At 42.9% G+C, this 23,686-nt stretch overlaps 3 protein-coding genes across 5 annotated transcripts; all 3 read right to left on the reverse strand.

Annotated features, from left to right (window-relative positions):
• Positions 1-198: 198 nt before the first annotated feature.
• On the reverse strand, positions 199-8,674 carry LOC136965307 (tensin-4-like). Its single transcript, XM_067259406.1, has 13 exons — positions 8,601-8,674; positions 6,787-7,055; positions 5,179-5,509; positions 4,661-4,995; positions 4,386-4,481; positions 4,011-4,142; positions 3,295-3,387; positions 2,381-2,458; positions 2,049-2,108; positions 1,418-1,586; positions 1,168-1,236; positions 1,029-1,055; positions 199-921 (listed from the first exon to the last, which is right to left on the reverse strand). The coding sequence occupies exons 1-13, from the start codon at positions 8,606-8,608 to the stop codon at positions 789-791; spliced, it is 1,800 nt and encodes a 599-aa protein (XP_067115507.1). The 5' UTR covers positions 8,609-8,674; the 3' UTR covers positions 199-788.
• A 448-nt stretch (positions 8,675-9,122) lies between these two features.
• ccr7 (chemokine (C-C motif) receptor 7) lies at positions 9,123-11,890 on the reverse strand. Its single transcript, XM_067259519.1, has 3 exons — positions 11,816-11,890; positions 10,879-10,913; positions 9,123-10,548 (listed from the first exon to the last, which is right to left on the reverse strand). Exons 1-3 carry the CDS (start codon positions 11,829-11,831, stop codon positions 9,493-9,495), a joined length of 1,107 nt encoding a protein of 368 aa, XP_067115620.1. The 5' UTR covers positions 11,832-11,890; the 3' UTR covers positions 9,123-9,492.
• A 2,949-nt stretch (positions 11,891-14,839) lies between these two features.
• On the reverse strand, positions 14,840-22,595 carry smarce1 (SWI/SNF related, matrix associated, actin dependent regulator of chromatin, subfamily e, member 1). Of its 3 annotated transcripts, none has more exons than XM_067259614.1 (11): positions 22,522-22,595; positions 21,664-21,714; positions 21,333-21,376; positions 20,135-20,239; positions 19,215-19,295; positions 18,693-18,824; positions 18,276-18,447; positions 16,745-16,917; positions 16,162-16,263; positions 15,397-15,661; positions 14,840-15,165 (listed from the first exon to the last, which is right to left on the reverse strand). In XM_067259614.1, exons 2-11 carry the CDS (start codon positions 21,668-21,670, stop codon positions 14,948-14,950), a joined length of 1,299 nt encoding a protein of 432 aa, XP_067115715.1. In that variant the 5' UTR covers positions 21,671-21,714; positions 22,522-22,595; the 3' UTR covers positions 14,840-14,947. The 3 variants fall into 3 exon arrangements, with proteins under 3 accessions (XP_067115715.1, XP_067115716.1, XP_067115717.1); XM_067259615.1 differs by lacking the exon at positions 22,522-22,595 and adding an exon at positions 22,127-22,352; XM_067259616.1 differs by lacking the exon at positions 18,693-18,824.
• Positions 22,596-23,686: the final 1,091 nt, after the last annotated feature.

Below are 23,686 nucleotides of genomic sequence, written 5' to 3' on the forward strand. Positions count from 1 at the left end.
TGCTTTTATTGAACAAATTAATCCTTTAAATAAAAAGACCACAAACGCTGTTGTGTGTGTTACTCTCATCTGAGGTTTCTGTCCATGTAGCATTTGTTTATATCATCTAATCAGCTGACGTTGCATCCTTAGGGGTGATCTGAATGTTTTCTGTTGTTTTAGGTTTTCACCATTGTGCAAGTAAACATGGATCAGTCCTTGAACTCATGAATGTTTATTATGGTCCACACCATTAAAAGAACAGAAAATATAATATGCACGAAAAAAAAAAGATTATAAATAAACTATATACACATTTCAGAAAAAACTGATCCTACAGAAGAAAATAAAACATTCTTGAATCGACAATGTATGATCATATACCTCATCCAAAAAGTATTTATCTACATAGCAATGTGTCTCATATTCAAACTACTTTTCCACTTTTGGATAATATATTGCAGATTTACTCAGTGAAATTAAATCAAATGCAGTAAGCGGTCCACATTGTGATGATAATGTACACTACTATGAAGTCAGCAGACATTTAGTTATACATTTCTCAAGCAAATAATATTGGCAAAATATCATCTATATGTGTTTATTGTATTTCCGTTGAAGGTATCGTCTTACTATATAAGGATACTTATTTTGTAAATTCTAGACAGGTTAGTCATACAGTTCACACATTGTGAACAATTATGATTTTTTAAGAAGTCAGAAACCTCACAGGCCATCCAGCAAATTCATATTGACATTGATGTCATCTGTCATCTTGTTACATTTCCAACCTCATTTCCTGGGAATGGTTACATCTTATCTATGATGACTTGAATGAGTTGATTGGTCCGGTTGCAAGGTTGAAGGGCTTCATGTTCTGCAAAAACATGGCAGATGTTCTCCATTCCAGCCTCTGGATCTTTTACTACCATACCAAAAACCCTGTGGGAGAAAAAAATATCAACATTAGGTTTTCATTCACATAACTACAAACAATATTTTGAATTTAAGGGTATAATTTACAAGCTGTTGGTGAAAATACACTGTACCTTGCCGGTTTGGAACCTTTCAGCCATCTGAGAAGAGAAAATGTGATTTAATAACCTATTTAAATACATTAATTGCTGTGATTTGCCTAGTTCAAAGCACACATTTAGGCCTACTCATTATTTTAACAAATCAACTCACAGTCGCTTGTCTGGATCTTCACCACTGTAGCTCAACAGATGTGCAGGGTAATGACGTCTGAAGAAGAGTCTACAGAGGGAGAACACCATAGGCCATGGTCAAATACATTTGAATAATAAGAACAATTTGTAATAGGCCTGTCATAATTGCACCCCCAAGTTTTGATAGCCTACAGATAACCCCTCAGTAAGATTTCCTCATAATATACAGATGAACAATCACAAGTATTGCTTCAAGTGGAATTTCTTACTTTCTCTGGATGTCTGTCAACGTGACACCTTTAGGTGACACTTTCAGGTTGACAATGGTTGGTGTGGTTGTGCTGTTCTTCTGCAATAGGAAGGTGACTGCCTTCTGGACGGCACATGGTCCCGTCAGCATCTCAGTAGGGGCAGCGCACAGGTATAGGTAATTGCAGGCTAGATATGAGAGAGAAGCTTAGTATGTGAATACAATTGGTGGATGGGCAACAAGACAACTTCATAATCTCATATTTAAATGTCGGCTCTGTTCCATTCAAAGGGACATAGGCTACTTTTTGTTTGGCCTGTTAATATTTGTCTGAGAAATGAATGGATTTCATTTGGCGCGAATCACGTGAGGCTTGTCAATTAACTTTTAGGTCACCCGCTGCGTTGTTTCAAGAATGTAAGTATTGTGGTTGGTGGAATACTTTTTAGTGAGCTTACGTGACGACGCTCAAATTTATGGTGAAAATGTGAATGTTGATATAAAAAAACGTTTAATGATGGGATAGACGTTTCTTCAACCGTTTGATGAGGTAAGACTGCAGGCACTGTGCCACCACCGTTAGCACCGTTAGCTGGCTACTATAGAAAGCCACAGGAGCTAGGGCGATGTGTTGTAGAAAATCAACCTACCCGTTTTTGTCATGTCCTCTGTTAACTTGTCATTTGCTCCCTCCTCTGCTTGTGTTTGATCTGTGGACAGTGTTTCATGTTGAATGTGTGGACATTGGTTTGACCACACAGTCCAGTTTGCAATACCCACACAACATTTGTACACGACCGATCCAAATTACAGACATGTAAAAGTTCCGATTAAAAAAGAGGAATAACCTCAAAAATAGTTCATTTTGTCATTACTTTTTGCACCTGAACTGCTAACCTTTGCTGAAAAGTAACCAAAGCTCACACACAAACACGTGTATAGTGCATGATGATTACGCACAAACTTGTCAGCACAAAAGTACCTTGTGACTGGAGACGTAGTTTGCAGGGTAGGGCATACGGGGTGATGGTGTGCTGATAAACAAGGGCAGACAGACTTCCTGCAAAAGTGTAACAAACACAGATTGGATGTTAGCTGAGGATAAAATGAATGAACATAAATAATCATTCAGAACAATTGACAGACATTCTGATGTCAAGTGTGGCCTTTCGCGTTTCTCTCCACAAGAGGGCAGAAGTGCTCTGAGAATATACCTTCGGCCACATACTCTGCATTCAGAGACTGATTTCCAGTAAATCATTATGTGTGAACCAATGACATACGTGCGAACACACTTGCAAGGCCAAATAAAAGGCTGTTTCTGTGGACTTTTCTGATGTTCTTTTCCATACAGGATAATTGTTTAAAGACATTAATACAACATTATTGAATTAGTCTGTGCTTGTTACATAAATCTCCTGAAACATGAAATCGAATCACTAATTTGACAACTTCTGACTTGACATGGGACTTTGACTTGAATGATAACATAAGATTTGAACTCTGAATAAGATTGCGTATGAAAGTCCGTCGACCAGATACATGTTTCAATGTGACTTCTTATAAGGTACAGAGTCTGATGGGAAGGTAGAGTATAGAGTCTGAGTCTGATGTAATGAAGTAAAGAAGGACTATGGAGTCATTAGATTTGAATAATGGCTGTCAGAGCACTGGAGCACACACACACTGTATGAGTCTGCTCCTTTTGAGGGAGATTACAACATGCGTTCACCTCCCACGTGCACTTGAGACGGGACACGACTGACTATTATATGGTCATGCTCTAACAGGATGTACTGGGTGTGTGTTTCTTTTTATATCCAGACATGTCTGATAGACTGTGTCTGAATTAGGCTCGATACACTGGTGACATTATAGTTTGGGTGGCTTGCTTACCAAAATAGGGTTCCTGAGAAGCGCCTTTGATGCGGACACCTTTGGCTGAAGACTCGATGAGAAAGTGCCTGATGAGATCTGAACTGCCCAGGCCTGTGATAAAGAAACAGAAAGGTTTCTGAAAAAGACGACATTGGGAACCCCACTCTACATTTCGTGTTTCACGTTGGGCCGTTTATCAAACAGGTAGATCCTAAACGTTGTAGAGTCGAAATCTTGGACTTTTAGTCCCCTACTCTTATTTTCTATTAAGGTTGCCGGTCTGGTGTTAACTTGAATCTGTCAAATGAGTCTTGTAAATTGGACATTTCAAAATAAACTAGTGAAGGTGATGATTCTTTTCTGAGGCGAATATCAGACAGGTCCCTCTTATGTCAGCTCAGAGAGTTAGGTAAGTCCTCCCAGATCATATCTGGTATTCTAGTAAGTTCTGAATCATGAATCGTGTAAGCACAAATGTGGAAATATGTGATTCCCTCCTTCATACCCTCCCTCGGTATATATAGAATACATGGGTATATAGGAGGGTTCCAGGATGTGGAGTAGACAATGGCTTAGATGAATCACCTATTGCCACATTTGTGGAGGGACTCCAACCCATCTCTAGGCAAACCTAGAACGACTTGTTATTAAACATCCAGTATCTAACTAAAATGAGCCTGATTTGACAAAGCTCAGACATGTTGAATCAGTGAACTGAAGTCCGGGAAATTTACCAAGTTGGCTGGTCGGAGAGATGTTAGTTGGCACCTTGTCCAACTTCATAGCTAGTCCGAAGGAGCCTTGGTATGATGTGCTGTCCCTTACCACGAAGGATCCTGGTGCCTTGTCTCTCAGGAGGGCTTCAGCTACGATTACACACCACAGAAACGTCTCTCAGTGGATTGCAGGGTAAGAGGCCTTAGTCTACACAGCCAGGTGCACCACATTTGCCACCCGACCCCAGTCGAAGTTGCTGTTTTACACCTAGATTATAAAACCTTCAAATACCTCCCAGTCATTGCTGATGGGGATCAAAGGAAACCCACAATGATGCTTAGAAAGACGTGAGAACCATCAAATGTGTGAGGTGTTATGAATGAGATTCTTACCCTCTGCTCTGTTGATATGTGGACAGAACCAGAATTTGGAAGTGTCCATGACAAATTTCATCGATGACTGGCTGCCGTTGGACATGTGTTTAACACCTGAGCGATGAGGAATACGATGCAAGTCGTCAGGTGGAAATAAGGTGGAAAAGCACACTGCCATTTCGAAACATCTCCAAAGCATTCGAAAAACCCCATTCATTTTTGAACCGACCAGGAGGATTTCAACGGCAGGATCTCATGTCTTATTGATAAAGGGATGATGCATGTGGACTCACTGTGAGGAGACGAGGGCCTGGAGAGGGATCTCTGGATGGTCTGTGTGGTGTGCATTTCTGGAGGGGATTGGAGTTCAGGCTCCGGGGCTCCATTGACCAACACCACAGGGATGTCCGTTAGAGAGCCGGCCAGTGAAGCTGGACTGCTGTGGAAACCCTTGCTGTGGATCCCAGGGCAGTGGTCAATCGGTGAAGGCCCAGTCTGCAAGCGTTTGTCTGGGCTCTGACTGGAGCTGAAGGGCTTGGTTGGCCGAGACACATCACTGAAGGAGCCCGACGTGCGGAACATGAGTCGCTCTGGGCTGTCGCCATCTTCACTGAACAATGATTGGCAACTGAGATCGGAAGGAAAGGATGTGTCTTTAGCGCTAAGAAGCTGTGTGAAATACATTTCGTATAGTGGAAAGGATAACGTTTTACACAAAAAAATCTCCAGCATGTTTCGAAAACTCCCTGGACACACATTCAGATGAATACCTGCTCTCAAGACTTGAACGGTATCTACACATGGGCCCTACCTGCCAAGCATGTAGCTGGTGTCTGAACCAGGAGATGTGGAGAGCAGGGACACAGCACTGCTCCTCTGGGAGGGTGACATTCGCAGGACAGCCGGGGAGCAGGACAACTCTCCCTGGTAGGACGGGGCCCGTCGGTAGACACTCCCGCAGGGCAGCGGAGGCAGAGAGGACATGGGGGAGTCGGAGAAGACCAGGGAGCCATGGGGGCTGCAGCTGGGGCTAGGTTGCACTGGGATGGGCATGCTACGAGACGTGGACGAGGCGCTCCCTGGAGAACACCCTCTGGAGACCAACACACAGCTGGAGACATTTTCTTCTGGAGAAGAGTTGTCTGGAGAGAGAGTGGCAAGGTTATTAGAAAGGGCAGACAAGAGGATGTGGTATGTAGAGGATGTGAAACATTCTGATAGCAGGAAAGGCTGCAAATGATTTTTTAAGATAGACAAGGACATTGTCGGAGTTGTGGATCACAATTCAAATCATGTGAACTTCTTATGAAGTTCCGAGTGTTATTCCTTTGTACTTTTTGCTTGCTTTAGCATTAGTAAGCAGGGCTTGGCTCTAGTACATCAATATAGAACTTCCAGAGTGTTTTTGTGGAGAGTAACTATGAAATACCTGTGTGTCAAACAGGCACTAACTTGCTCTGAGTTCCAACCTTGATTTCTCTGCTTCCCCCAACTGCATACAAATACACCAAGCAACTATTGTGTTATTGCTGTTGTGAAGCTAGTTTTCCATTACGGTGGAGATTTCGGCCTAACTTGTTTTAACTCGTCCTGGTTGTCATGGGGACTGCTTTATGTTCTGTTATGGGCAGCAATGAAGTTTGCCGGTGCCCTGGAGTTAGTCAGCTGCCCTGTGGTCAGGGTTAGCCCGACAGCCTGCATAGAAACCGTAGACAGAGTTGACGTGGAGTGATGACTCGTGCTGACGTGGGCATGAGGGAGGTCTGCTCGTGAGTCTGCAGTTAGTGCGTTACAACCTACCCCTTGTGTGCATTCACTCAATAACACCAACACACAAAGTATGGTTTTTGTAATATCTAAATAACTTGTTCCACGTTACCATGACTGTAGATGTAGTTCACTGTTGATCATTATGTCTACTGGTATTTCACAGGGTGTAGCACAGTATTTTGTTTGGGCAGTCACCCAGAGCTTTGAAAGCAGAGTCATTATGTTATTATGTAACATTAAACTCTTGTGAAAATAATGGGTGTATTTTCACAGCTTCAGGCTACGATACATAACTCTGTTCTTTTTAGCACCTGCAGATGTTTCCTGGAAGTTGGTGGGAAAACGACAAAACTAGCAAGTGAATCCCCATCCACTTTGTTAAACTTTGAATGTTCCCTCTGTTCAATTTATAGTACATTTGAATGAGGGAAATAGTGTAGACAATTAAATATTGGAATTGGGTATTTTGACAAAGTGTCACATGCATTGTATTTAGGTTCTAGTGGGAATATCGCAGCCTAGTAAAAGTGGTCACAGAAGTCGAAACTTGACAAAACGATGCGTTTCCTAGAAAGGATTAGATAATTCTATCGATAAGACAAACTAAACCCAAAACATCTATCGATTCCCAGTGGGCTTTTTGTGTTACCTGTCTGGTGGCGGCTGCAGGACATGTGTCGCTTGTTGACCTGGATGGGCTCAAAGGTAGGGTCCAGCTCCAAGATGAGCTGGTTCAGGGTATCCAGGGAGACGTCCAGCTCTGAGACGTCACAGTCCCCTATGGGTTCCCCGGGACATGGACTTCTCCCCAAGGCCTCATGGGTGGGGTCCAGGAGGACACTTTGACCCACCCTTAGGATGTGATTGGCTACCGTATGGGACATGTTTTTGGTCATAGGCATCACAGTAGCAGTGCGTCTGCAGGGACACAGAGACACCAGGGAGATTAACTCAGGAGAGATCCCTTACATTGGCAGTAGGAGGGTGAATAGCGTTTTGTTCTTTGCCAAAGATGGCCTCTTACTGCTGTGCAATTCTGTGGCAGGTGACAGCTCGCTATCATTGTAAATATTTTTGCCTGTTAAATGATGTGGTCCTATTAAACCAAATTTCACTTGGTTAAGTGAATATTTACAGGTACCTTGGCCAAGTAAAGTTGGTGACTGTTACATCCTACCTCTGAATAAATACCACAAAGAATCAGACGTTGTTGAGTGCCGTTTGTTTTATGACTCTTAAAATTACCTTTTCATTGGTACACAATGTTATCACGAGTATAGCTATTTTTTTTTATTTCAGTCTCACACACGTGTGTATGAACTCCACCCAGCCCAGCACACTCATCAAACTGAACTCAATCATTTGAACTAAATGAACTCCCTAGAGCTCCTTGTATGTTACATGATTCACCAAGGCTACCTTTAGTGGACGGAGCTTCCTGTCTAAACTGATTTGTATGTGGCCCATTGTCATTAATTAATAGCTTTTTAATCAGGATTATTACTCATGTTGCTTCAACATTAGAGCCATTTCATATAGGTTCCAAGTACAAATCAGCTGGTTAACATGTAACTTGACAACATTGCTGTGTGACCCCGATCAACTTTTAAGACTGCATGAATAAGTGCTGAAATGGCCTGAGTCCTCAACATTGACCTCAGCAACAGATACCATACACACATCAAAATAGCTAAAATGTTTCAGTTCAAATCCAGTCGGATGTTATTCAGTGGTATTAGAAGTAGGCTACTATGTATTGCTAAGATTATGACTCCAAAGTATTGTACAACATTTTCTCACATGGATAGTTGGAGGGCATAAAGGGAAAGGCACGTCTGACTGAGTCATAGAACCTATGTTATGTTTCTATGACAACTCCAACATTGTTAGCTCTAACACCAGTCCCAAACCTACATTTGGAGAGTAGAAATGGCTGCATTGGAATTCCCCAATTTGACTGTTGATTTAAATTAACAAACATACAAACTGTATGTGTCCTTAAGGGGCTAAGGGTTACAGTTAATTTAGGATAGATACTATAGTGTACCTCAGACAGAATGCCTTGAATTGTTTACGTTAATTAGGTATTGTTCCAGCCGACCTACAGTTTTCCATTGTATTACATGCAATAATGCAATAAGTTCTGCTTACGAGTCCCATTGCAGCAATGCGCCAGCCCCTTTTCAAAGAACCACATTTCACAAAAACCACAATTTCTTGAAGGTGTGGGTGGATAAACATAAGTTACTGGAATGTTCTCCCACCTCGGCTTCAATACACCTCACAAAATAAACCCTTTTAGCCCAAACACTAGCCTACATTCAACAAATTTGATACTTCTGGTGATATGTTTTGAACCTACCATCAGATTTGTTTTAACTAATGAACTATCTTTTCAATGTAGATACAACATAAGGTACATTTTTGCTTTGCTGTAAACTAAAATGCGAAAATGGTAAATACCTGTGCATGCGGTCTTATTCTTCTGGAGGTGTGAATCTTTGTGTCCAGAGCTTCAGTGTTCAGTGACTCCATGTGGTGAATGCTTTTATTGATGCATCCCAGCCACTCCTACTTTAACCAACTAGAAGCTGACCTGACAAGCCCTTGCAGTTCAAACTATCTGGGCTAGGCCTGATGATGTCATCAGTGTTAAAACTGTATCTTGAGGCGTTCCTACCATGGAAGTTTAACTTTGTCTTTTATTTACTTTTCTGGACCACTGTGTGGTATAACGTTCTACTGAAACTTATCGCACAGTTCTTTTACAATCTTTTTTGTGAAGTCTTTTGAAAGGGGTATTAATGGACAAAGGTTTGCTATGAAATGAAATACCTCAACGTCGACATCTGACCTTTTTAAGCCTCTAGGACAATTCTGTGTCTGAGAAACTGTGCTACAATAAGTTAAAGGTGGACTCTATGTAATATAACCATTCTTAGTAAGACAGTGAATGCCATATTAAGCTCTACGCATACTGTAATTTTTATTTTTATTTACAAAACCAAAACAAGAAAGTAGGAAAAAATATAACAGAAGAAACACGTGTAACAATTACAATATTCCAAAATGTACTTGTGGTTATCATGTTACCATGTAGTCAGTTATAACAATATAGCAAGTACAGCCTAGAAACAACCGAACCTCCTGACTGTAAAAAAAGAAAGGTGAGGATACAAATTATTTTCTTTCCCCCCCCCCCATTCAAAAATGTACATCAACAAACAAGTAAACATGTATGCTGCAGTTGGAAATGGTGTCTACTCGGGAAACGAGTTCTAAAAGCTGTCCGACAGCACATGTTTGTGTCGTAAGATGGTCATAGTAAAAGCGAATACATTGGCGTCCGCCCGCTTCAGGGTGAGAAGGTGGTGGTGGTCTCAGTGTCCGTGGCCGCTGAGCTCCTCCTCCGATGGCAGGTGTACTTGTAGAAGCTCTCGTGACTGATGCAGCCCAAATCCTTGAGCAGCTTCATAAGGTCATGGCGGAACTTGACCCCGATGAAGGCGTACACGAAGGGGTTCAGGGAGCACCTCAGGAACGCCATGCACTGGGTGACGTCGGAGGCAAAGATCAGGCTGTTGAAGTAGCGGCAGTTTTTTGTGCCCCCGTTGAGCGTGTCCAGGGTGGTCAGCACGAGGACCAAGTTGTAAGGCAGCTGGCAGAGCAGGAAGACAGCGACCACCGCAAAGATGACCTTGATCGCCTTGTTCTTCTCGAAGCTCCGGGCCTGCCACAGGGTCCGAACGATGGAGTAATAGCAGAATCCCATGACCAGGAAGGGCACGCCGAAGCCCAGGACCATCTGGCTGACCTGGATGCCCACGCGGAGGTTGTCTGAGTTCACGGCGTAGGGGGTGCAGGTGTTGTTGTTGATGTGGGTGTAATTCATCTCGGGCACGGAGCAGAGCAGAGCCAGGAGCCAGATCCCCACGGAGGAAGCCTTGCTCCAGAAGACGGCCCGGGAGCGGTGACGGTGGGCGGAGACCGCCTTGGCGATGGCGAAGTACCTGTCCATGCTGATGCAGGTGAGGAGGAACATGCCGCTGTAGAAGCTGACCTTGTAGACGGTATACATCATTTTGCACGCAGCAAGCCCCAACACCCACTTTGTCATCGCGTTGGAAGCCCAGAGAGGCAAGGACAGGGCTACGAGCAGGTCGGCGAAGGACAGGTTCAGCAGGTACACGTCAGTCATGGTCTTCAGACGTTTGAAGTAGTAGAAGGTGAGGATTACCAGGAGGTTTCCCACAAACCCGAAGAAGCAGATTACGGAGTAGAAAACGGGCATAAACCAGGTGCGGAAATTACGGAATGACTCCAATTGACACTGCTGGGTGTACAGATCATAGTCAGGACTGAAGTAATCGGACTCTGTTGTCATGGTCTCCATTTCTTCCCCGAGTAAGCTCTGAAATAGAGTGACACATAGGTTATGGGAACACACTGTATGTTGCTGTCAGTTGAAAGTAAATGCTTGTATTCAAAGTAAAAGTACTGTATTTAGATATTTCGGTTAGGGGTTTAAAACTTGACTGCATTTGCCAAATCCAAGCCAAGGTTGTCTGGCTGTGTTTTGCCCATGACTTTACTACTTCCTGAGGAGAATTTGTACTACAGCAAGTCAAACTTTGTGGTTAGTCGATTGTTTTGTTGGCTGTATCTGTTATGCACATTGAAAGTTGAATAATAATAAAGTCTTGATGGAAGTTTATGAATAGTAAATCAAATTAGTGCTTACCGTAGAATTCATAGGAAACAGCTCTCGGTTGGTGTCTATAAAAGATGATCAGAGGTTAATAACTTGATTTACCCCAATTAGGGTTGTGAAAGCTAAAAACTGTGAAACTTCTGACAGTGTTATACAGTTGGATTTAACTATATACCCTACTGTTGACCTATGTACTGTAGGCCTATGTTCAAAAGCAAGCCATTTTCATTCATAAAAGGCTACATTGGTGATAAGTTAAAAGGCGTACACTTTTAAAAAGCAGCACTTTATTAACAGTATTGCTTTTTCAATTGGTTTCAGCAAACTAAAAGTGATATTGAAACAAAAATACTCCTACCATAAAAAATAAAAAAACTCCCTACAAATTAGACACATAGTTCTGAAACTAAGGTTAAATTCCCCTTAACAAAATCTTTCTTAATATTACTAAAGTGTTCTTCATGATGGCAGAGGGACTGTACCTAGTAAACTGAAAACCGGGTATAAACCTATGGACTAGACATAAGAGTAAGGACTAAATGAAATCCTTTATTTAATGAGTAACATTTAATAAGTACAGCGTTGCTATCTTAATTGTTCAGTAAGAGCGATGCATATCTGTGGTCTTCTACCTGTTCCTATTTCTCTCACATCACTGACAGGGAAGTTTGTAAGTATCCACTGTTGACCATGTACAATTTAATCTGAAAATGTTATTACTTGTTTATATCTTACACTCACTATGTATACTGTGAGGGAGAGCATTATTATTCATCCTTGAATCCAATTAACCCCTTAATTTCAATGAGATGAAACCTCGATATTTCCTTGGACAGCAAATTGAATGTCCAAGTTATTTTCAGTAGTTGGTTTACTGTGATAAACATTGAGATTTGACCTCTGCACTATATTAGAATAAGTTAAATCATTAAACTTTTTTTTTAATAACTTAGAATCATGAACTCACCATTGAAAGGAGGCATTGCTCTCACTGTTAGCAGCCAAGAATCAAGAAGATTATATAAATTGCTGGTTTCACCTCTGAAGCTGAGCTTTGAATGAAAAAAAACCCTGACTCTCTCTTCTGCCTCACCTCATTGAAACCACAAACTGAGAGTGCTGTGCAGAAGTGCGTGTGCAGACAATCAGCATGTAAACACGTGGTATTGTTATTTTACCTACAGAAGTACAATAAAAAAAACTGCAGCACAACTTGTTCACTGTGATAGTCAAAGTGCCATATAGCACAGGGAAACCACTGACAACCACAATGATAGAAATTCTGATTTTGACAAGATCACAAATCTCAAAAAATCACATTCATGGGGCATGCTATAACACTCATGAATGTTTTTTGCCTCATTGCTACTTCCTTACTCTGTTTGCACATGGTTATTCATGTCTTCCGACTCAGCAAAGGACAGAGGCATGTCTCAAGTATGTCTCCGATCAGGGGATGGACTGATACTGGTTGTCGATGTCTGTGGTGTAAAACTACCTTTAGTTGATACTAATGCAAAGTAACATCCACTATGGCCTCCAGCTCATCCAGAGAATACGTGTTTGGCATTAAAACAGCACTGCACATCGACCACGTGTCTCCATTTCAATCAGGAGAGACCTTGGATTAGTTAAGTGATGTTTATCACAGAATGATGAATGTACTACTTTTTTTTATTAAGTGTCGGGAGCTTAGACCCCATGGGGAATTATTGATCAAAGGGCGCCTGCCCAACATCCAAAGAAGAATCCCCCACGGAGTCCAGACACTGGTGGCGGTGGCGGCAGCCGACGACCCAGCCAAGAAGTCGAAGAACAGAGACAAGGCACCGGGTGGCGACGGGGAGGTGGAGGGTCGCGCACTTGATAGCATGGACAAACTAAACAGGGAGAGAATCATATTTAACCCTTGTGTTATCTTCGGGTCATTCTGACCCATCAGTCATTGTGACCCACCGTCGTATTGCGACAACTTTACCGCATACAAAAACAGTGAAGTGAAGCATTTTCTTTTAACTGTTGGGCTGTCTCAGACCCCCAACATTGCGAACGATGGTTCGTTATGAACCTTTGGGTCATGTGACCCGAAGGCAGCACGAGGGTTAAAGGCACGGGATCATTGTGATAGGCTGACAGCAAAGAGGAAGATTTGACAGCGTTGATTGATAGACGGGAGCGCTAATGGAACTGAAACCCAGATGACAGCCCAACATCGGAAAGAGGGAAAGTAGAGCGTTCTTAGCGGGGGGAGTAAGTAGGGAAACATTATCGAGTATGCCCGAGGGCGGGGATCGGTCTTGCCTGACTGAACTTGCGCTAAGCTTCATTTGTATGTGTGTAGCAAAGTAAACAGGATTTCCTGTTTCCTGGAATTGGAAAAAGAAATTGAATTTCTTTATATATAAATATATATATACACACACACAGATTATATGGATTAGATGTATAGATGGATATATAGATATTGAATACAACAACAGTAATGAGATGACATTAAACTAATAGTACTATTGCAAATGTGACATTTCCTCTGGCATGATGGCCCGGTCAGGCAGGTGTGTTTCTACTTAACTTCCCTCTAGAGGTTCTTGAGTTATATACAACTGTGCACCTGCCTGTGCGGTTATGGGTTTTTAGATTTCACTGCACACAGGAAAGCTCCTAACCACACTACGCTGCATCACCAGACCCCGCTGCATTGCAGGGCAAAGGCTGAACGTTTCAAACATTTTATATGCAAAGGTTTGCTGGTGCAGTTCCTGCATTTGGAATTGCTAGCAACACAGAATCTGCCAAAGCAGTGCTAAGTTTGTGGAGAACCTTAAGTTGTACTAGCACTTTTATTGACGTTTTATTGTCCACTGCATATCTCATACTCCAATCACATTAATGACAATATGGCAAAATTAAGATTCAAGTTATCCAAGTTGAGAAGTAGTGGTTGAAAACAGGAAACAAGTCACTCAGTTCCTTTACCTGTACCTGTCGATCAAAGGGTATTGCTTTCAGACAAACAGTGGTGTGAAATGTTTTGGGCTTATTTTTCACCTTGTACACCAATAAGCTGAAAAGCCACTTTGCTAAGGGAATTTGAGAATAAACACATTACCAACTGAACTTCAGGGTAGAAAAGTTTATTGGTATAAATATGTAAAAGGAAACTGATCTTAAGACTGCACTGCATGTTTGTAGCTCGTTTTTTCGACTTGCTTTGCAATGAGATGAAAATCCACTTGTGCTCAAGCAAACCATTTAGCACTGCTCACAACGAAACATTTAGAAGCTTGTTCTGGGTTAAACGTCGTAATACTGATAACATAACACTGCAAAGTTGTTCTAAGCGTACTGCTTTGATTTGATTGAGAGCTAGCAAACTTCAGAACACTGCTGGAGCCTTGTTTACAGCATGGCATACAGCACAGTACAGTTGATGGACGGACTGATGATATGCAATAAGAAGAAGAATAAATAACAAAAACTACTACTGGTGACTAACTCCTGAGACGATACTGTCACTTAATACTGATACTGAGAGTAAACAAGGAAAATTTAACACCTCACCTTTTTCATTTTTTTTTTTCGCTACAAAGGCAACTCTTCCATTCGAAGAATTACAACACCATGCAAAAATAACATTGAAAGCAACATGGACAATACACTACTACATACAAAGGTAATCATAACATTGAACATCAATGTCCGTTTGTGACAGGATTTTACAGCCAGTCTTTATTCATGATGATCTGGAGTATGCCAGATATATAGTGCCAGAGAATAAGACAAAGGATATGTATCGATTTTAAATGGATGGAACGGAATTGCATTCGCTTGGGCTTTGTGGAACATTATGTCTGAAGTCCTACGTATTTGATGGCCTCATTGCTTCACGGTTTAGGCTTATTACGGTTAAAATGGACACTGGGTCTGTCAGGCAACAACATACAATGGCCTTTAATGGAAATCACTAACACTTGACTGGGAGCGTTTTGCGTCACAAAGTAAAGCCTGCCTTAACACGGTTGTGATATCTGGATAACCGTGCAACGTGTCATCAGAGGAGGCCTTTCGTACATGCGGAGTGGCTACGCCGACGCTCCCATCAGTGGGCGACGCTGCGTCCTCTGCTGGGCCCCTCGGAAGCCGACTCGCTGGGTGGGGCATCCTCTGTCAGGGCCGAGGTGGTCTCAGAGCCCGTGTTACTGTCACTGGTGCCCTCTTCCATCGCCCCCTCCGGGACACTCTCTTTGTCCTCCGATGCCCCCTCGGTGCTACCGGAACAAGCCTCTGGCTCCTCTAAGGCCTTCGACTTCTCCGTCTCTGGCAAAAGGAGGTATTGTGTAAGAAGATGTCATAGAAGCAAAGGAGCATTTGAGCTGGGGCGTGTGGGAAATATTAATCTATCAAGCATTGCACAGTCAGTCGGTGAACAAGTTTAATGAAGGGAAAACAGCCAATTGCCACTAAGACGACACAAGGAATGAAACAAAGAGAAATGACGACAGGAATTCAAGTGCGGCTGACGATTCAGAAAACGGCGAAAGGCCTCACCGCCCGCGTCGACAGGATTGGTTTCCGTCTCCTCGCCTTCCTTGTTGCTGCCTTCGCTCGGGGAGTCCAGCTGGGCCTTGCCGCCGTGCGCCAGGCCCACGTTCTTCTCCACCACCTCGTCCAGCCCGGAGGCGGCGGCGTCCGGCTCTCCTTGGTCCGTCGCCTCCTTCTCCCTCTCCGCCATCCGTCGGCGGGACGCCTCCTCCGCCGCCGCGATCTCCGCCGATATCTTCTCCATGTCCACCTCCACTTTCATACAGCACAGCTGGACAGACAAGATGGCGGATGTGAATAGACGGCCTGACACAAAACCCTGTCGGCTCAGTTGACACACGGGCCGTTTGACAACAGGCATGCTTTTGTCTACCATTTTGTCTCCAGAGGCTACTGTCATCTTGCCTCGATATATATTGAGTCATTGGGGGGAAACGAAGCTGCTCTGCCAATCGTGAAGCCCAGGGAGGTAAACCTGAACATACGCATGGTAAACGGTGCCATCTGCTGTCAGGAATACGTAGCACATCCGTAACCAGTGCTGCATGTGGACTCGGATCAACTGTATTAGGTCTACAAATCCAAAGCGATGACAGTTGTGTGCTGGCCAGGACATGTGGATGGAGTTAGCAGCTGGTGCGCTCTATAAAGGCAACACAGGCCCCCTTTGGACATAGCACGGGGTCAACCTTGTGCAATATGCAGCGCGCAACGCATATGATTGCGCGCACGTGAAGGGATGGAAAAAGTCCCGCGCGAAGGATATCGTACCCTTTTGAGCTCGTTGGTGAAAGACTCTGTGGCCTCGATGAATTTCCTCTTCTTGTCTTGGTGGCGGTCTTCTATCTGGAGTAGCTCAGCCTCCAGCTTCCTCTGTGGGCCAGACGCACAGGAACAACAGACTGAGTGCTCGTGGTCCAATCAAATGATCCATCACAGCGACATCAGAATCAGACTAAGTTTGAATCGCCACAAGTACTACAAACACTTGTAGTTTACACCACAAGGAATTTGGTGGGCAGCTGCATACAGTAAACATGCAAGAGCGTTTGTACCTGCCCACCAAAGTAAATTGAACACTCGCGATCGGTCAAATGATCCATCACGGAGACAAGAGTGGAAGGGGGATATGTTGATAGAACAGTCTTTATGGATTGAAGTCTTCAACTTCCTATGACTAAATTGGAGACACTCAGAATATGGTTATTGTCATGTCAAGGTGCCCATGGTGCTCACTGTAACTTGATGAATTAGATCCTTAATCCTTGGGGTTTAGGTTGACCCTTAACCCTAACTCATCAAATTAAGGGTCAACCCTAAGCCTAAACCAGAGAGACAAGGCCCCATACCATACCTGGTGCACCATCAGAGACTGAACCTGGCGTTTGAGGACCTGCATGCGGGCAGTGGTGACCACGGAGCGCACGTCCGGGACCACGCTCTCACTCAGGATCTCGCTGATGAGCCGGTGGTTGCGTTGGAAGCGGGCCGCGGCGGTGTGCTTCATGGAGAACCCGTCGTCGTAATCTGAGGAGAGAGCGACGGGCCCTGCGGTGGTTGGTCACGGATTATGGACAAGGCAGGTCCATTGAATCTGTCTGAAAATATTGGCGCTATCTTATTAAAACAGAGGTTTCTGTTTGGTGAGGATTCTATCGTGGCAACTGGCAAGTATGTATTTGAGTAAAAACATTAACGTCTTTTAGATAAATCCAGGGAAGAAGTCAAAACAATTGAAACACTGGGTATGATTTGAGAGGCAACGTTGTAAAACTGGGAATTGACTATGTACAAACTACTTGCAAACTCTTTGTGCTTTCATAAGGTTCCATCTTCACATTTGAATGATGTTCCTCTCCAAACCATCTGGAACTCGATATTATATCTGTAAACCAAATTGTGGCAATCTCTCTCAACAAACGTACGCTTGCCGAGAACACAACTCATTGGGACGCAGACTGACGTTTTTATGGACATGGGTGTTTCAAATTAGACACAAGTTTTTCTATGGGTTTTTCCCTAGAGGTGGGTGTAACTCAACTATGGCCCTATGGTTTTGATGTCTGAATCATTATGGTAGGACCGGTAGCCCTGAACTGTATCTTTTAGCTTTAAATGTTAGAAATAGAACAAACATGTAGAATACAGTTGTTTTTTTGTCATGCGTGTTCTCAAATCAGAGTATATTTGACCATTGTACGGATTAGAGGATGAGGTAGTGTTACGGGGGGAATAATCACAATTCAACTGAAATGGAGGATGAATCATGGATGAGGTTGTCTCCAGAGGTTGAAGCATGGGTGTGGCGACCACACAGGTTTGTGGTCGTGCTACCGTAATTGCAGTTATTGTTACCAAGGGAATCAAGTGGCAAACAGCATGCGTCACAACATGTTAACCCTAATTGACACTGCAAACGCCTCCAGAACATGGTTTGCTACGCAACAAGGTCACCGATTTGTGAAACCCAAATTGCCACAACACAAACATTTTGGGGAAGTAATTATTGTGCAAAGTATAAATTGTACAAAAGTAAATTGTGGTTATTAACACACTTCTGTCATTGGTATTCATTTGCATTATTTCTGCCTTCCAGGTTGTGGCTCGGACCTGCTCGGTTTCCGATAAAGCCAAGCTTTTGGGACAATCTAGAATGTTCATAACGTGAACAGGACTATGCGTGCCAGATTAAGTTCCTTTAAGTAAGTAACCTCTTCTGTGATACAGACCAGGTCTTAGCAGGTGCGTCTGTGATACAGACCAGGTCTTAGCAAGTGCGTCTGTGATACAGACCAGGTCTTGGCAGGTGTGTCTGTGATACAGACCAGGTCTTAGCAAGTGCGTCTGTGATACAGACCAGGTCTTAGCAGGTGCCGACGCCTTACCGTCAGGGTCCTCGGCCGGCTGGATACTCATGTAAGGCTCGCCCTTGTCCAGACGGGACTGCCTCTGCCGACTCTCCTCCTCCAGGGCGGCCTCGGCGCGATTCTTGGCGTTGACGTAGGCCAGGTAGGCTGGGGAGTTGTGGTAGGCCTTCATGCTCTCATTGTACTCAATCTATAGAGGGGGAGACAAGGAGATGAAGCGGAGGGGGGGGGACTCAAACCAAAGCCACTAACGCACGGTCCCTCAATGCTTTTCCACTATTCAAAAGAGGAGAGAGGTTACTCAGGTGTTTCACAGAGGAAGGAATGATGACTGGAGGGACCCACAACTGTCGGAGACACCATCTACTGGTCACCCATGACGACCCCCCTCCCCACCCCCAGTAAATACCCCCCCCCCCTTTGAAAATAACCAACCTTCTCTGCTTCGTATTCATTCAAGTAATCCTGTTTCTCCTCATCAGTGAGGTCCCTCCACATGCCACCGATTATCTTCCCAATTTCCCATAGCTTCAGATCGGGATTGGAGGCTTTTACTTGATCCCAAACCTGGTGATGAAAACCAGACAGGGCGTGGGGTTGGGTTGGGCTGGAGGGGCTATGAGTGGTTATCTCTTCGCAGAGAAGTCACAAACCAGAGGAGGCCGTGTGGTTCAAGCTCCATCTCCATGTTAATTAAAAGTTAACCCAAAGGCAACCGAGAGACCCACAGCGACACTTAATGTTAACGAGTTAGCCCACGAGCTAGCTAGTTTGACACCTGCCTCTGAGTGAGTGGGGCCATACCCTACACCTTGGGACATATAGTTACGAGCTGAATATTTTACGGGGCACAATAAAATAGTTTTTTTTTTTTACTTTTTTAACTATTATTATTATCTGCCTTGCAATGACGAACATGCAGGGGCAAATTGTGGGAGGTGTGGCTTAAACACTTACCTTCCTACTGTAGCGCATATATGGCATCAGAGGCTTGTCTGGAGGCTTGGGTGGCTTGGGAATGTTTATTCCAGAAGAATTCTGTGAAGTGGAAAAGCACATCAGACATGAGAGTAGTTTGAGTCAACAGCCAGCTCTTGAGAATACAGTTATACAGTGTCATAGCAAACAATATCAATTAATAATACGCCATAAATGAATATGAAGGCATGTGGTTTCGATAATGACACTGTAGATTTCCACCCTTCAACAAAGGTGATACTATGACAAAGATGCATCCATTGGAATTTAGGGACATGTGAGGCCGACATGAGACAAAACGAGGCAATTGCAAAAACCAACTGGTTGAAAAAAATGCTCAAATTGCTCCCCCCCCCCTTAAGCTAAGATAAGCATCACTGTGTGACATAATGCCATTATCAGAACCGGAGTGCCAACCACAGCTTGCATGCAGCGACTGAATAGGCCTCACTCGAGTAGCAGCCTTAGCCATGCCAAGCAGTGGGTCTATGATGCCATGGCAACGCTGATGGCATGGGTTACTAAGCATGCCTGTCTCTGCTTTTGCAAAGTGTGTTGAAGGGCAGGTTGAATCTGAATACACAGATGGATGCTTGGCCAGTCTGCACTGTGATGGAAACAGCAGAGGGGGTGCGTGCGGAGGGTGGAATGGCGCAGGGTTTTGTTTTGCAACTTAGGTGGTTAGACTAATCATGCTGTCTATTCCTAAACCCTGAAAAGAAGTTAGGCCGGACTTAGTCACTCTCTAAAACGGTTAGTTGAAAAGATACTAGTTATAATGTCGTTTGCACATATTTTTTTTACAGGGCAAATTAGACCCATCTTAGTTTCTATTAACCAGGCTCTGAAATCTAACTTTGTACATTCGACTGACATTTCAGCTATGTCATGTTTCCTACCGTCACCCGACTGTTGCTGCCTGAGTTCCCTCCCAGTCTGTAGTTGTTGTAGGCCAGATGGCTGTATGGGTTGTACCCCACAAACCCAGGAGTGTTGGGCATTTGCTGATGGAAACAAATGACACGGAAACACGAATGAGAAATGACACAAAAATAAGAAGGGTATAGAAAAAAAAGGGCAAATTAATACTCATGGGGAAAAAAGTGAACAAAAGTGAAATGACAGAGCTACTCAAAGGAGACTGGCTTTCATGATAAAATCACTATCAACATTTTATTACAACTGCTGTAGCTTGTAGTTACTTTACATTTAGGAAGGGCAGGAGGAGTTTGGATTTAGATCCCACCTAAGCAAATTCGACTGTAGTTGCATCAGAGAAATGTGCTCGCCTCGTTGCAAAACATTGATCATCAATCTACATTTACATTTAGTCATTTAGCAGACGCTCTTATCCAGAGCGACTTACAGTAAGTACAGGGACATTCCCCCGAGGCAAGTAGGGTGAAGTGCCTTGCCCAAGGACACAACGTCAGTTGGCATGACCGGGAATCGAACTGGCAACCTTCGGATTACTAGCCCGACTCCCTCACCGCTCAGCCAACTGACTCCCCTCAATCTAGCAGGCAAGTAAGACATGCAGCCAAATAACTACCTACATATATATATATATATATATATATATTATATTTTTTTATTTTTTTATTGGGGGGGGGTGGGGGGGGTTATTAGGGTTGAGATTCATTCAGTTTCAATTAAGGGAGTGATCATTTGAAACTAAAAAGAGCTCACATATGAAAATGTTGAACAATTCATTGGCATCTATGTGTGTACTTACTTGTCCAATTTCAAAATGTTCACGTGCTTCTATAATATTTCAATTCTACCCAGTACCTCAATGTACAAAGACCATGCAAAACCCAATCAAATTAAATCACAACTATGGCTCCTTACATTTGATTAATTTAACTTAGCTACACAAGAGCATTTAATATAATTTTTTCAAATGAAATTGATCTGACCTCAACACTGAGAATAACACAGTAAGACGGTTTGAAATGAAAATGCCTTATAATCATTGACACTAGTTTGATAAAATATGAATTATCATAAATAATTTGAATATGAGGGGGGGGGGGTCTTCCTACCCGTAATCCCTATTCACATTTAAATGAATAAGCAGGTGCTACATATACTTACTGTGGTAGGGGCAGGGGGAGGGGGAGGGGCATATGATGGCCTCTCTGTTATGAAAGAAAATGTGAAGACATTAAAGTCAAAGCTAAATTGTTGGCCATTTAAATCAATTTATTTCAGTACAGTAATGTAGTGTTAAATATCCCCCTTCAAACAATGTCAGGATAAGTTTAATTTATTTGCCTAATGTTTTAAGCCATCCCTTAAATTATTTGAAAGAAGAAACAAAGCCAATTTGTCTCATAAATTTACTTTGATTGGCGTTTAAGGAAGGCCAATGCAACACATTGGGGCTAGCTTGGGACCTGGTATAAATTATAGTTTAATTTCTTACTTGACATCTTGGCTGATGGAGTAAGCTCTCAGTCTATTCCAGTCATTGGGTCTGTAATAAACATATTGAACATTTGGAATGATGATAACATGACTTGATGCATTCTACCAAAGCAATGTGATTAATAGCTCCCTGGTGCAAGTAATATATGTGCCGTTCATTCACAGGACAAAAGAGATGCCAATGATGCAAATAATGGTCCGTGTCAGGCGACGTACGTGCAACATCACAGAATACAGTATTAGCTAACAGGACTGGCAGGATGACAGTAGTGCTCGCTAGCCAGCTAGCTAGCGCTACCTGGATGGCGCAGTTCATGTTAGCATAACAAGTTGGATATATTTCAACCTTTATAACTGCTCGTCTTTTGATTACAACTATCAGAAATTATGCATTTGCCTGTCAGAGCCATTGGTAGCTAGCCTGAAACGGATAGTTTGCTAGAAAATAGATAGCCACCTACAGGATTGCTCGTCAACTAGCTTAGCTACCTTAGCTTGCTAGAAAATCGTCCCACATTAGGTCGCACAGTATTATTGTTTCACAATAATTAATGCACATCGTTAGATGCTAAGTATTTGTTAATATATCAAGAAACTAGCTGGACAACGCTTGACAGCATATAAGAGGCATACTGTATTGTAGCACGCTAGCAACTGCAGCTAAGAGAATAGGCTATGCTAAGTAGTCCGCAAGCTTTGTGTGGCATAGCCAAGAAAAATGGCATCTTTTCTCAAATTGATGACAAGCAGCGTGACGGTAAAAAAACAAAATGAGTTATCTAATGTCTGCCACAGATTTGTTGTTATGGTTGTCATAAACTGAAACAAGTACATGTAAAATGGTCAACCAACTCACCCCAAATCCTTTGTCCCCACCACTGTGTGAGTATGTGTAGCTAAATAACAGTGTTAGTAGACTGGCTTGAGAGTCCCCAGAATAAGCGGATGAAATGGGGGTCCACTCAAGATTGCAGTAGAATCTTCCAGAATTACTCCTCATTACAGACATGCACACACTGAATGCTACTCTGATTGGAGACATACTTTCCCTGATTCACATCATTTATTGACATCCATGGCACAGTTATCCTATTCAAAATCGAAATCAAATTTATTGACGTGAAATAGCTTTAATACATTAGGCATCAAAACAATCAGATTTAATAAATTGCTCGAGCAAAAGTAAAAATGTATAATTCATTGCACAGTGATACTTGCAACATCTTATCTAGTTTATATTGATTTGAAACTATATGAACATGCAGACAAGTGTCAAATCCACTCATGACTGTCAGAATCATGCTGTAGCCTACAACATTGGACTGACCAGTTATATCTGGCATTAGCCCACACATTACATAAGCAGGGAATCCAAATTACCAAACTTTTTTTCCTTAATTTTTATGGCTTGTTGGGGACAATAATTGTTCCCAAACTAAACTCGAATCGCATCCAAGCATGAAACTCAGCTGAGTTGATAATGCTTCACTGAAACAGCCTTTTGAGAAAACCCACTGCAGTTCCATTCACAGGTCCTATGTTGTTATAGCTCAAATACTTGGCATTCCTCCTCGCATTCTTTAAAAGCTGTACATGTCAACTGTTATAATGATGTGCTCTGCTTTTGGACTTACAAAAACATTCTGAATCCTCTTGGATTTCTGCACCCATTCAACTTGAAAAGCACTTGCTTTGGATTACGTATCGGTCATGGCTTCTTGTGAACCTCTCACCTCACTGCCTCTAAATTTATTCCTAAACACATTTCTCTCAACTCCCATTGACCTTGAACACTCACTGATGCACAATGACTCAGTTTGACACCTGTTATGTTTTACATTTGGAATTCATTGGCTGAGTAAACTAGTTGAGGATTATACAGTGATTAACACAGGTGAACTGAGTAGGGGGGGTGGGGGGGGGGGGGGGGTGCACAAATGCCTGCAGTACAGGTTCAGCACAAAAGGCATTCTTCTGTAAAGGGTCAACGATATAACCTTTTTTATGGCTTAAGCCTGGAA

The sequence above is a fragment of the Osmerus mordax genome, chromosome 21 (assembly GCF_038355195.1).
Source record: "Osmerus mordax isolate fOsmMor3 chromosome 21, fOsmMor3.pri, whole genome shotgun sequence".
NCBI lineage: Eukaryota > Metazoa > Chordata > Actinopteri > Osmeriformes > Osmeridae > Osmerus > Osmerus mordax.